At 49.2% G+C, this 13,088-nt stretch overlaps 5 protein-coding genes across 5 annotated transcripts; 2 read left to right on the plus strand and 3 right to left on the minus strand.

Annotated features, from left to right (window-relative positions):
- Positions 1-1,543: 1,543 nt before the first annotated feature.
- Positions 1,544-3,270, plus strand: N7519_011577 (uncharacterized protein; the record flags this gene model as incomplete). The annotated part of the gene is made up of 4 exons (XM_057298350.1): positions 1,544-1,972; positions 2,046-2,269; positions 2,322-3,084; positions 3,136-3,270. 4 exons carry the CDS (start codon positions 1,544-1,546, stop codon positions 3,268-3,270), a joined length of 1,551 nt encoding a protein of 516 aa, XP_057146232.1.
- Positions 3,271-3,868: 598 nt separating this feature from the next.
- On the plus strand, positions 3,869-5,341 carry N7519_011578 (uncharacterized protein; the record flags this gene model as incomplete). Its single annotated transcript, XM_057298351.1, has 3 exons — positions 3,869-4,144; positions 4,225-4,811; positions 4,942-5,341. 3 exons carry the CDS (start codon positions 3,869-3,871, stop codon positions 5,339-5,341), a joined length of 1,263 nt encoding a protein of 420 aa, XP_057146233.1.
- A 431-nt stretch (positions 5,342-5,772) lies between these two features.
- Positions 5,773-7,584, minus strand: N7519_011579 (beta-tubulin; the record flags this gene model as incomplete). Its single annotated transcript, XM_057298352.1, has 8 exons — positions 5,773-5,806; positions 5,873-6,567; positions 6,619-7,074; positions 7,144-7,198; positions 7,254-7,295; positions 7,361-7,386; positions 7,457-7,480; positions 7,573-7,584. 8 exons carry the CDS (start codon positions 7,582-7,584, stop codon positions 5,773-5,775), a joined length of 1,344 nt encoding a protein of 447 aa, XP_057146234.1.
- A 612-nt stretch (positions 7,585-8,196) lies between these two features.
- On the minus strand, positions 8,197-9,815 carry N7519_011580 (U2 snRNP complex subunit CUS2; the record flags this gene model as incomplete). The annotated part of the gene is made up of 6 exons (XM_057298353.1): positions 8,197-8,550; positions 8,603-8,758; positions 8,830-8,947; positions 9,000-9,400; positions 9,471-9,578; positions 9,675-9,815. The coding sequence occupies 6 exons, from the start codon at positions 9,813-9,815 to the stop codon at positions 8,197-8,199; spliced, it is 1,278 nt and encodes a 425-aa protein (XP_057146235.1).
- A 603-nt stretch (positions 9,816-10,418) lies between these two features.
- N7519_011581 (ammonium permease MEP2) lies at positions 10,419-12,156 on the minus strand (the record flags this gene model as incomplete). Its single annotated transcript, XM_057298354.1, has 6 exons — positions 10,419-10,529; positions 10,588-10,819; positions 10,878-11,552; positions 11,632-11,886; positions 11,949-12,013; positions 12,073-12,156. The coding sequence occupies 6 exons, from the start codon at positions 12,154-12,156 to the stop codon at positions 10,419-10,421; spliced, it is 1,422 nt and encodes a 473-aa protein (XP_057146236.1).
- Between the last annotated feature and the right edge of the window lie 932 nt (positions 12,157-13,088).

Raw genomic sequence — 13,088 nt, forward strand, 5'->3', positions numbered from 1 at the left:
TTTGGTAGAACCCTTTCTTTCCTTAGTCTAAGTGACAAGGTACCCTTTCTATCAAATGTCGCCAAGTGAAAAGTAGTGTGGTTGATATATTACTTCTACCAGGTGTATCATCATATATTACACTAACCCCTAATCGGTTAAGTTACGTAACCTTCGGCCTTTTGTGGGTGTAAATCATATATCTAGACTAGATAGTATAAATAGCACTATAGGTCCATGGATGTTATAGTAGCTATCAAATATAAACCACAATATACATATATAGGTAGGGTAAGGTAGTTATGTATGGTAAAAATCTGGTCTTCTAGTTCTATAGCCTCGTCACACTAAAATAGCAAAACTCAAGCAAATGTTCTCCGAAGTAAATACAACAGACCATGATAGATGTCGGGATGAAGGGGGTTTTGCACTAACAAAGAGCATGTAGCACTATTCAAGCCTTCATAATACCCTCTGTACAATGTACTGATCGACTCGATAGGCTATACGACGATGCCGATGACAACCGAACAGCCGTCGAAGAACTCTATATATAGTAATCAAGCCAAGTTACGAGTGAATTAATAAAAGTAAACATTAATTAGAGCTATTTAAAAGAACCCCTTCCCTCAGACCTTCTTTTCCCTGGAGCTATAGCGAATCAGCACGGAAAATACCCGGGGAAGTATTCGTCCATCAATCACAGGATACATTTCTCGCGGAACTTGCTCAACGGAGCTTCGGACTGATCAGCATCCTCCACTTCGCGCCCTCCTAGCCGAAATCTGAGCATCGTATAGAATCGTGAGATAATACATACTCCTTGCGTGGACAACATTCCAGAGCATGCATATTCGGAGCTTTCCAGTATGCCACTTACCCCATACGGAAATGTATCGCGGATCACAGGGGTCGGCGGGACTTTTATTTCTCATGCTGAAGCTGTCATGGGCCTATCCCTTCCATTGATGGTATCATGAGGTGGTTACAGGCCCACCGAATATGTGTGTGGTGACCTGGTGGATGGGTCAATATTGTAGTTCCTCCCCCACTTGTATCTTGGGATGAAGCTGGATATCTCACTTTGCTCTCCACAAGACGATCGATGATCAACAATCTGCAGAGCATGCTCTTTCACGGCTGTATTACAGTGATGCAATTTCAGTGCTCATCATTGAATACCGTCTACAAACTGCTTGGTTGGTGCCTTGATTGCTAAGGAATGTGTATGTCCACGGGTATCCTGTTCCCCCTCGGGTCGTTACACCGTCTCTCACTGGGTAGACAGGGTGATGTCAATGTCCAGCCTAGCAATGGTGCACTGGCCCTGAGTGCTTTTTCACTTATATCTATCATACCATAGCTTTTCCCCCGTCCATAATGTTTTATACGAACGGCTCATTCCCTTCCTCTTTTTTGACTCTTGTATAGATCTGGATTTGCGACATCCACTCTGTACGCCAGACCCCTCGGCATTTATCTCTCTATTGGTGCATTCGGATTGAAAGGCTCTGTCCACGAACAGCTCAATCCCATATAGCCAACTCCTTCGAGATATCCGAGAATGAAGCTCGAAGATGTCGAAAAAGCCCCCAGCTCACCCACTCTTAGGAGTCTAAGTCAGATTCAACTCGACAAAAGCGCCTCCAACAGTTCCTCCGGCGACTCAGACCTCGCAAAGCCCGAGCTCTTGCCGCAATCAAGATGTCAACGATGGATTGCAAGCCTAAAAAATGTGGAGAGACGTGGCGTCGAGCCCGTTCCCATGGAAAAACGAGAGACAATAACACCTTCAACCATACTTCATATGCTGCTAATGTGGTTTAGCATGACATTGGCGACAAATAACATCATCGTTGGATCAATGGGTACACTCGTGTTAGGCCTCAGCTTCAAGGATGCGGCCCTCTGTGCTGTATTTGGATGTTTAGCCGGAAATTGCACTGTCGGTTTTATGAGTATATGGGGCCCGAAAAGCGGAAACCGAACTTTGGTATGTTGTTATTGAAATATCCGTGGAGTTTTGCACAAGGAGAGGAGAGAACATCCGCTCATGAATTCGATAGATCGTGGCCCGATATTTCATGGGCTATTATCCCAGCAAAGTCTGCATTATCCTGAACCTCTTCACCAATATCGGGTATAGCATGGTAAACAGCGTCGTCGGTGGCCAGATTTTGTCCGTGGTCTCTGGTGGCCATCTTTCCGTGATAGTGGGCATTATCATTATCGCCGTTTCCAGCTGGGCTATGGCCCTGTTTGGCATGAAAATCTTCCAACTATATGAACGGTAAGTATCAGCCGCCCAGCACACCTTAAATGCATATTCTAATTAATATCAGAGTTGCCTGGTTGCCACAGCTGCTGGTGATATGCGTGATGGTGGGTTCAGCAGGGCCTAATTTCGACTTCAACATCGAAACACCAATGTCAACAGAGCAGTTAATCGCCAAAAGAATCACCTTCTTCTCCCTGGCATTGTCCATTGCCCTAGCCTGGGCCCCACTCGCCGCCGATTACTATGTGTATCTCCCGCCGCAGATGAAGAGCTCTCGGACATTCCTGGTCACAGTCTTCGCCGCCACTAATGGCATGTCAATTGTTCTCCTTATGGGCGTTGGTCTCGGAACCGTCATTGCCAGCTCGGCACACTTCGCATCCAAGTATGGTAGCAGTCCTGGAGGAGTCCTGATGACAGCGTACGACAGTCTGGGAGGGTTCGGGAAATTCTGTGCTGTTATCAATGTCCTTGCTTTGGTTGCCAATAATACCCCCGGGGCATATTCGATGGGAATGAACTTCCAGATGGTTGGTGGAATGTTTGGAAAAGTTCCCCGACCGATTTTCACGACACTTGCTACGGTTATCTATGCCGCATGCGCGATGGGAGGTCGGGACCGGCTGTATGAGGTCTTCAAGTCTTTCCTGCCTCTAATCGGATACTGGGTAATGATGTTCGTTGTGATTGTCTTTGAAGAACACACAGTTTTCCGACGGAATAGAGGCTATGACTGGTCTCAGTGGAACTGTCGCGACAAACTGCCTTTGGGGATCGCAGCGGGAGTTGCTTTCCTGATTGGTTGGGCTGGTGCAATTGTTGGCATGGTAAGACACCCAGATTCCAGTTAGTCATGTCTTGCTAATACCCAGATTTAGTCTCAAGCGTATTATATCGGCCCCATCGCGCAGATGGCCAGCGGAGCTGATCTGGGCCTCTGGTTGGGTGCGGGCTTCACGGCGATATTTTTCCCACCGTTACGGGCATTGGAGCTCAAATTTATTGGTCGCTAGTGGTTGTACCACTCTTTTTACATGTTGGCATAATGACCTGCCAGGAAGCGTGGAGGCAGCACATTTTATATCCTCAACATAAACCAGAGAGTATATAGCGATAGCATGGGGAACTGTAAAGACCCGATGTGGACTTGAATAGAGTTTAAATAATGCAAAGATGTATTAATCCTAGGCCCATGATTCGTTTTAAATTTACTAGTAAAACGCCATGGCTTACGAGGCGCGATCGCATGCGCTGTTCACAACTGTGGCTTGCCTTCAGATGTCTCAGTTAGCTGGGGAAAGTTCTCATTTCTCCCCGAGGCTCGGTATATCGGGTGCCCCGCGTTTAAATCGTCCAATTATATTTTCCAGATTAAACAAAGTTAATGGAATTGCATAGGTAAATCATACTGCTTCTCTACGGATAATCGAGTTATGCAGAGTGTTATGTACGTCGGGCTGCACAAGTAAGTGAAAAGCCGCGGGCATAACTTCAGCTGATAAACTTTGTGGGGATTGACCTGTCCCGTGGATCGTCAGGGCACCACAATTTCTTATTTAAATCTCGTGGAACCCCCCGTCAAAGCCTCGATCCCCAAATTATCACCTCAATATGAACCACACCGACACCTGGGCTCCATCCCTACCTACAGGGAGCATGACAGCCCAACTACTCCCCTACGCCGTAGGCCTCCTCCTCGCCTGGCCCGCAGTAACAACAACCCTACGATTTCAACGCTTGCGCAAGCTCCACAAACAATATGACTACCCAACACGGGAATCAATGTCCAAAATGACCGACGAAGAAGCCTTCCAGATCCAAAGACAGCTTGCGCAGCTCGAATTCCCACTCATGTTCATCAAGAGCTTACAATTCGCCTTATTCCGGGTATGAGAGCAAAACTCCAACCCACATAATCGGGCCATGCCCCAGCGATCTATACATGAATTTTCTAACAAAAAGGAAAGACCTACGGCATCCCTTCAATATCCCACCTCCTCGCAAAAACAACCCAATTCTCCAGCCCGGAAACTTCCTTTAAGCGGTACACGGATACCAGCGTCCTCGTGCAGGAATGGGTCGGTAATGACCCGGCTTCGACACGCGCGCACCTCGGTCTTGCCCGGACGCGCTATCTGCACAGTGGGTATAGGGCCTCTGGTAAGATCCTCGATGACGATATGCTCTATACGCTGGCGCTGTTCGCGCTCCAGCCGATTCGGTTCATCGATCTCTATGAGTGGCGCAAGCTGAGTGAGCTGGAGCGCTGTGCTATCGGGACTTTCTGGAAGAGTGTGGGTGATGCGCTTGATGTTAGCTACGAGAAGCTGCCGTCTGGTAAGACTGGGTTCCGTGATGGGATTCAGTGGCTCGAGGAGATTGATGCTTGGAGTGAGGAGTATGAGGCGAGGTGTATGGTGCCTGATGATAAGAATCGTGAGATGGCGGATCAGACTACCGCTGTGCTGGTTTATATGTTGCCTAAGATGTTGCACCCGGTTGGGTTGCAGGCTGTTTCGTTTATGATGGATGACAGGCTTAGAAAGGCTATGCTGTAAGTTCTTTCCCCCACTTTTTTCCACTTTTTCCTTTTGGTTCTGCTGCATGTTTACACGGATGTGTTGTACATGGCCATATCCACTGTACTCAATCATTAACGCACCAACTAACTCCTTACTAAATAGCTACGATCCCCCTTCCGCAATCTGCGCAGCACTACTCTCAGTCATCCTCACAGGCCGCAAGCTATTCCTCCGCTACCTATGTCTGCCACGACCGTACTTCCTACGCTCCGTCTCGTTCACCGACAAGCCTGATCAAAACGGCCGCTTCTTCCTCAACCAATGGGATGCCGCCCCGTACTATGTCAAGCCCACGTTCTGGAACCGCTGGGGCCCGATGGCATGGCTGACTTGGGCTCTAGGGCGCCCTGTGCCTGGTGATGAGGGGGATAAGTATTATCCCACTGGATATAGTGTTCCCGATGTTGGACCGAAGTATTTTGAGGGGAAGGGGAGGAAGCAGTTGGATGAGACTCTGTCAGAGTTCAAGGGTGTTCGGACTGGCAAATGTCCTTTCCATTGAGCTGTAGAAAGGCAAGGAATTGGCTGTGACGGGATGGAGATATAGATGTAGCCTTATGTGATCCGACGGGGAGATTAACTTGTTATTCTACTTATTCTACGTGAGATTGTCACGAGCAAGACATTTGAAGCCATCCAGGGTATTGACATATAAAGCTGCCGCTGCACCAAGCTTGAAATTCAAAACTACAATTAACACGACTTAGAATGCCATGGAAAATCATTTCGTCACTTTCTTTTCCACTATGTGCTATTCTGGAGGGGTCGAACAAATCACCCAAGCCGAGTAGGAAAATAGACAAAAAAAGGGTGTAAATTAGGAGCGCTCAAACAAATTGGGTTCGGGGCTTGCGCCCAGAAAGCCGGTCCGAATGGTAGAGAACGTAGGATTGACAAGGGTATTACTTGGAACAAATCTCGAAGAAGATTTATTTAAACCTCCTCGTCAACAATGTCCTCAGCGAGGCTAAAAATAGGGGGAGAATTCGTTAGTCGATATATTCGAAAGCCGGGTGATGTGGGGAATCCTTACTACTCCTCCTCGCCCTCGGAGACGGAGGCCTCTTGGTACTGCTGGTACTCGGAGACAAGGTCGTTCATGTTGCTCTCAGCCTCAGTGAACTCCATCTCGTCCATACCCTCACCAGTGTACCAGTGCAAGAAAGCCTTGCGACGGAACATGGCAGTGAACTGGTCGCCGACACGCTTGAAGAGCTCCTGGATGGAGGTGGAGTTACCGACGAAGGTAGAAGACATCTTGAGGCCACGGGGGGGAACGGAGCACAGAGAGGTCTGGACGTTGTTGGGGATCCACTCAACGAAGTAGCTCTGGTTCTTGTTCTGGATGTTGCGCATCTGGTCCTCAACCTCCTTCATGGAGACCTTACCGCGGAACAGAGCGGAGCAAGTGAGGTAGCGGCCGTTACGGAAGTCGGAGGCAGCCATCATGTTCTTGGGGTCGAACATCTGCTGGGTCAACTCCGGGACGTTGACCTGGCGGTAAGAGTAGCCACCACGGCTGGTCAGGGGAGCGAAGCCGACCATGAAGAAGTGCAGACGAGGGAAGGGAACCATGTTGACGGCGAGCTTGCGAAGATCGGAGTTGAGCTGACCGGGGAAACGGAGGGAGGTGGTCACACCGGACATGACGGCGGAGACGAGGTGGTTCAGGTCACCGTAGGAAGGCTGGGGGAGCTTGAGGGTACGCATGCAAATGTCGTAGAGAGCCTAAGATTGTCAGTATTCTTCATTGTCAGTATTTCTCCACGCGTTTCATACCTCGTTATCGATACAGAAGGTCTCGTCCGAGTGCTCAACAAGCTGGTGAACAGAGAGGGTGGCATTGTAAGGCTCCACAACGGTGTCGGAGACCTTGGGGGAGGGGACGACGGAGTAAGTGGCCATCATACGGTCAGGGAACTCCTCACGGATCTTGGAGATCAGGAGTGTACCCATACCGGCACCGGTACCACCACCCAGGGAGTGGGTGATCTGGAAACCCTGGAGGCAGTCACAGCCCTCGGCCTCACGGCGGACGACATCGAGGACCTGGTCAACAAGCTCGGCACCCTCGGTGTAGTGACCCTTAGCCCAGTTGTTACCAGCACCGGACTGACCGAAGACGAAGTTGTCGGGGCGGAAAAGCTTGCCGAAGGGACCGGAGCGGACAGCGTCCATGGTACCGGGCTCCAAATCGACCAGAACGGCACGGGGAACGTACTTGTCACCGCTGGCCTAGATTGTCAAAGAAAAACGTCCGATCAGATGATGCACGATTAATCGGTTCCCAGTCATTATACTCACATGGTTGAAGTAGACGTTCATACGCTCGAGCTGGAGGTCGGAGGTACCATTGTACCTAGCAAGATATCAGACTTGTGATCCACCAGAAACCCTACCACTGTTAAACTTACTGTCCATCGCCATCGAGACCGTGCTCGCCAGAGATAGTTTGCCTGTAACCCAGTTAGTTACTTGTCAATTGATACCCAACGCGAAAAAAAAAAGCTCCGACACTTACCAGAAAGCGGCACCAATTTGGTTACCCTATAACCCAATTCCAGTTTAGTCCCACGAATCAAAGAATGTTTCCAAGAATGTTCCATGTCGAACTTACACACTGGCCGGTTTGGAGGTGAACCTAGAGCATGTTAGCAAAAGATCTGTTGGGAGTGGGGTCGTGGCTCAGGGGCCATATGAAAACAAAAGACGCGTCTGGAGGGGATCACGTACAATCTCACGCATTTTGAGGATATTAGAAAAGAGATGGAGAAAGAAAAAAGGAGAACCGGTGACAAGTCAAGGAGGATGGGGAAGAAGAGAAAGCAGGAGAGCCAGTTGAGCGGTGTGTGTGGGATCAACAAGTCAACAACTGAACTTCAGGGGGGGAGGCCCGATTGGGTATAGCCGCATCACGGGACTCGGGGAGGTGCGAACCACATTTTGTGTTTTTCTGGGGCGCGTGATATTGGACTATGCTATGTATACTATTAATTATATCACTACAACTAGAAATAAAACTACACAACTACATACTTATGTAAATAATAATATTTCAATCATTCAATTCGAAAAATTTGGGCTAATCATACATGTTGGGTATTGTTCAATTGGGTGCCGCTTTCCATTCACATGGAGTACTCGCTTGCCCTTGAGTAGCTCTCGCCATTTGAAGTTCGCTCAGCTGGGTGTCGCTTTCCGTTCACATAGAAGTACTTGCTTGCACCTGAATAGTTCTCGCCGTTTAGAAGTCGTTCAGTTGGTACATAGTTCCACCGTTTGTGGTTCATTCGGTGGGTTGCTCTCGCCGTTTTCGATTCGATCACTTGGTATCTCGGCGTTTCCTGTTCAGTTGGACTAGTTCTTGCCAGCTTCCTGGTCATCTTCCTGGTCCTTGTGTTCGCCATTGTCTGTCTTGTGGCTGCCAGTTTCCTGGACCTTCTTGGTTTCCTGGGCCTTGTCGGTTTCATAGTTCTTGTCGGTCTTCTGGGCTTTGTCGGTTTCCAGGCTCTTGTCGGTCTTCTGATTTCCGCGGCTTTCCAGCCAATCTCCGAACCGCTCAAGGCGGGCTTCCTCATCGTCATCTGCATCCAGAGGGTTTACCTTTTTGCCCTCTGCGTCACGTCGGGGGTGGTACTTGTTGAACTTCTCCTCGCCATCCCAGATGTAGGCAACAACAGTGTTGCCACCGAAGTAACGGCCGTTCATATTCTAAAAAGATGATCAGTTGGTTGCTATCACGTTAATTATAACTGAGGCCTACCTTAACACAGCGACGTGCGTCGGCAGATGCCACAAATCGGACAGTAACCACCCCATCAGCTTCGCCGTCCCAGACGACCACTTTGGTCACATCGCCAATCTTAGAGCACTCGCTTTCAATGTCCTGTTGAATCTCAATACTGGCAAGCGGGTCCTCCTGTAATTACACGTCAGTCGCCGGTTCCTATTCGTGCAAGGCAACCTTGCAAGAGGTAGGGGGTGTCAAACCTCCAGTTCTGCCAGTGTAAACATATGCTTCATAACCACATGTCTTCTCGCCTCCTCGGCAGCCTTCATCGCCGCCATGACCTGCTCAGCTTCATCGTCACCCCAGTCGGAAAGTTTCCTATCACAGTCAAGTCAGCATGAGACACTACCGCCATCATCAACAAACACACTTATTCAACCGCTCAGCGCGCTCCTTGAACTTCTTTTTCTCTTGCGCAGTCATGACCTTGGGCTCCGAGTCCTGTTCACGCTTGTAGGAAAAGTCGGCCACCTGAACGCGCATCGGTCCATTTGGGTCGCGGGGACCCATTCGGAAGTCCGTCTCGTCAAGCCACTTAATCGCGAGGTCGACTGACTCCGGTCGGAAGTACACGACCAAAGCATCGCCATTGAAATCGCCGTTCTCGTCGGTGTACATTTTAATTCGCGGCTTTCCGGTGTCGACTTCCTCAGCGAGGATTCCATACTTCGAGAACAACTCTTGAATCTCCGACAGCTCAGCGTCACGGGGGATCTTGGTAACCCACACAGCGGTGTTCACACGGGGCTTCTTAACCTTGGGTTCATCGGTCTAGAAGGCGAAAGAAGAGAGTCAATTATCAATCCCATCAAGCTGCCACAACGACACCCGGAACACTTACCTCGTCGTGCGAGTTCTTGCGCTTCTTACGGTCGCGCGGATGAACGACTTGGGTATCAGCGTCATCAGAGCCATATCCTTGCTGCTTGCGGATAAGCGCCTCGTCGATCTAGGGTTGCAAGTCAGGTTAGCACCGGGGGTTGTCGGCCGGCATTATGGACAGCCCGTCGCAAAGCGCCAGCGTTTCAATGCATATATCACGTACCGATTCGACCCATCTCTTCAGAATACTGTTAAACAGGAACTCGCGACCGTCACTAGTCTCAAGCAGGAAGCTGTTGTCCAGTCTGGAGAACGAGATGCGCGGGTCGTTATCAAACTCCGCCACGTCGGTCGGGAAGTCCATTTTGACAAAACAGCCCGCCGGGGAAACTATCTCAGAGCTGGATCAGATGAAAACAATGAGGGGAAAGTGTGCGCAACGTGTTTTGGAGATGGTGAGGTTTGCGATGAGTCGCGAAAGCAGGGTATGTAGCTCCCGACGACCGTCGCCGTGTAAATCTCTCGGCGCCGCGTTCCGGAAGGTACTGGCCCCGCATTCCAGGTCTCCAGCTTTACCTAGTACAGCTCAGCTCTACAGAGTACTAGTTTCCTGGTATTCGCATTAATGCTGACATGCTACTTATGGTTACAGTACGTTCAGTTCGCCTCTGTCCGGTTCGAACAGTGCTTATGTCGTACCATATAAAAAGTCACGGTTTGTCTGGCCAATGTGGTTTTCTCCCCGGAATGATGTCGTGAAACTCGATATTTGGGTATCTAAATACTATCAAAGTGAAAATTGCACCTGTGGCCGTTGGAGAGCATCCCAGATACCTATAGTTCGATAACTAAGGCATTCAAGACACTCCGCCGCGGCCAACAAAGAAGAATTAACGTGAAACAAAAAGAAAGGCATTTGCCTAATATTAGATATTAAAGAAGGAACAGCTATCAGATCAAGTCCGATCTAGGCCTTGGTGTCAATAACCTCGCCCACGGGTGTAACAGTGCGCTTAGAGCCAGCCTCCGAGCTTTCCACGCCATTGACAACATCGCGGGTGACTTCAACGTAATCATACTAGAGAACAAATGTCAGAAAAAGTCCCTTGGGCCGACTGAGAAGCAATAATACTTACAGCAAACTCGCCAATTTCGGCGTCGTCAATACCCATGATCTCATCTTCCTCGGGTGCGCGCAAGCTGAGGCCCGGAATGAGGTTCATAAGGAAGAGAATAATACAGGTTCCAAAGAAGGCATAAGCCATTCCTGTGACTGAGTCGGCAAGCTGATATCCCAGCTGGATATAGTTCTTGTTGATCCAGCCGCCATCGATCTCAGTGACACCGTCCAGGTGCGCAATGTAATCACTATTAATGCAAGTTAGTTTATGATCGGACAATCCTGCCGGGAAGTAGTTTAACTCACGCAGCGAAAAGGCCAGTCAGAAGGTTTCCAACCACGCCACCGACACCGTGGACGGCAAAGATATCGAGAGCGTCATCAACGCGAAGGAGGAACTTGAGCTTGGTAGCATAGTTGCATGCAACAGCACCGACAACACCAAAGATGAAAGCAGCCCAAGGAGTAACAAATCCAGAGCCCGGGGTAATGGCAACAAGACCAGCAATGACACCAGAGCAGAAGCCAACAGTCGACCACTTGCGCTCCAGTCTGTAGTCCATCAAACACCAGGTCACACCTCCAACGGAGGCAGCAAGGTTAGTGACAACGGCAGCCATCACTGCACGAAGATTGGCAGATAGAGCAGATCCAGCATTGAATCCGAACCAGCCGACCCAGAGGAACACGGTGCCGATGACAACGTGGGTTACATTGTGAGGGCGATAGTTCAGCTCGTGGGTGCCATGGCCACGACGCTTGCCCAACATCAAAGAGTAGGCGAGGGCGGCAGATCCAGAGGCAATGTGGACGGGAGTACCGCCCGCAAAGTCAAGACCTCCGAGCTTGAACACCCATCCCGACGAGTTCCATGTCCAGCAGGCGATGGGGTCGTAGATAATAGTGGTCCAGATGAACATGAAGACAATGCAGGGGAGCATGCGACCACGCTCAGCAACTGCGCCGACGGCGAGAGCAACCCTAATTGCGGAGACGATGTTAATTTGTGCTTCTATAGGATCTCCATCCACAGGGTGGATGCATGATGATAATGACTCACGTAATAGCGGCGAACATGCCCTGGAAGATAGCGAACAGCAGATCAGGAACTTTAGTGCTTCCCACAGAAGGTGCACCTAGAACACCCTTGAAGCCGAAGTTATCGAGGTTACCGATGTAGCTGCCGGCTGTGTGGGAGAAGGCCAGCGAGTAACCCCAGAAGAACCATTGGAATGAAACCACACCGACCGACATGATCGAGAGCCATATCAATGAGAGTGCCGACTTTCGACGAGCTAGACCGGAGTAGAAGAATCTATAATCAAGTAATGAGCGAGAGTCCTTGGGTGTTTAGGGAAGGGGTTGGTCAAGTCATACCCAACTCCAGGGATCATCAGCAGTACTAGGGCTGTCGACATAACGACCCATGCGATATCACCAGACTGTTACCACTGTTAGCTACGGAGCTCCTCCATTGACTCCTAAAAGGTACACAACATACACTATAGAAGATGTTCAAGTCATCATGAAGGGAGTCACCACCAGTTGCGATGGTACCATTGTATTCAACCGGGTATTCGGCCATGATGAGACCGAGGCTAGGCCAATTGTATTGCAAGTGTTATCGGAAGTTGAAAGGCAGTCGCAATGGAGTGATACAGGAGGTCTCCCGTAGCTTTGTGATAGGAGATGGAGCGAAAGAAGTAAAAAAAGTACTTTCAAGCACCGGGCTGTGAAAGGAGAGAGAAGTGATATGTCTAACATGCAAGGACAAACACTGGTAATTAAATAACTGGCAGTCTCAGACAACCAACTATGCTCCACCATCAGACGCTAGAACGCTACCAGACCATCGACCTTAGTTCCGATAGTGGAAGCTGGTCATTCTGATTTCTGATATGATTCATCTACTCTGATAGCAGGTAGCCAAGACCGCCCCCATTTTAACCATGCCGAGTTCATAGCGATATGGTATATACTCCATAGACCCAGACCGGGGAATTACGGGTCCTTGCGTTTACATACTTCAGCTGTATTTGGATATTGTACTTTGTACTCCGTACGGGTATCTGCTCTCAAACCCATGTTTCCTCTGCAGTGTAACTACCTGCTGTTTTTCTGTACATCTGTGCATCCATGAATTTTCCCTTAAGAAGGATCTACTCTCCATGCTTTGACCCCCAATAAGCAGGGGGAAAGTCCAACTGACGTACGGAGTACTAAAGTGATAAACAGATTGGGTCATTTCAGTGACAGAAAAGAATAATAGGAAATAATAGGAAATAAGAGGGATCGAAATTGGACGGGTGCTCAACGACTGGCTGTAGATATGAAGTTGAAGGCCGCCAATCAGAGGCATTTGCTTATCATTCTCAACCTTGGAAGTTTCTGTGGCTTCATCCGTTGTTTAATAACATTGGAAGTCGACTGTCTTATTGAATGGAAACTGACCCGGTGCCTTGGATATAGTAGTTTCCATAATAATTGCATATTGCTATGTGCAACGTGAAGTTGTTC

This window comes from Penicillium mononematosum, assembly GCF_028829835.1.
Source record: "Penicillium mononematosum strain IBT 11891 chromosome Unknown utg000005l:1.0-9366267.0:1.0-9372171.0, whole genome shotgun sequence".
NCBI lineage: Eukaryota > Fungi > Ascomycota > Eurotiomycetes > Eurotiales > Aspergillaceae > Penicillium > Penicillium mononematosum.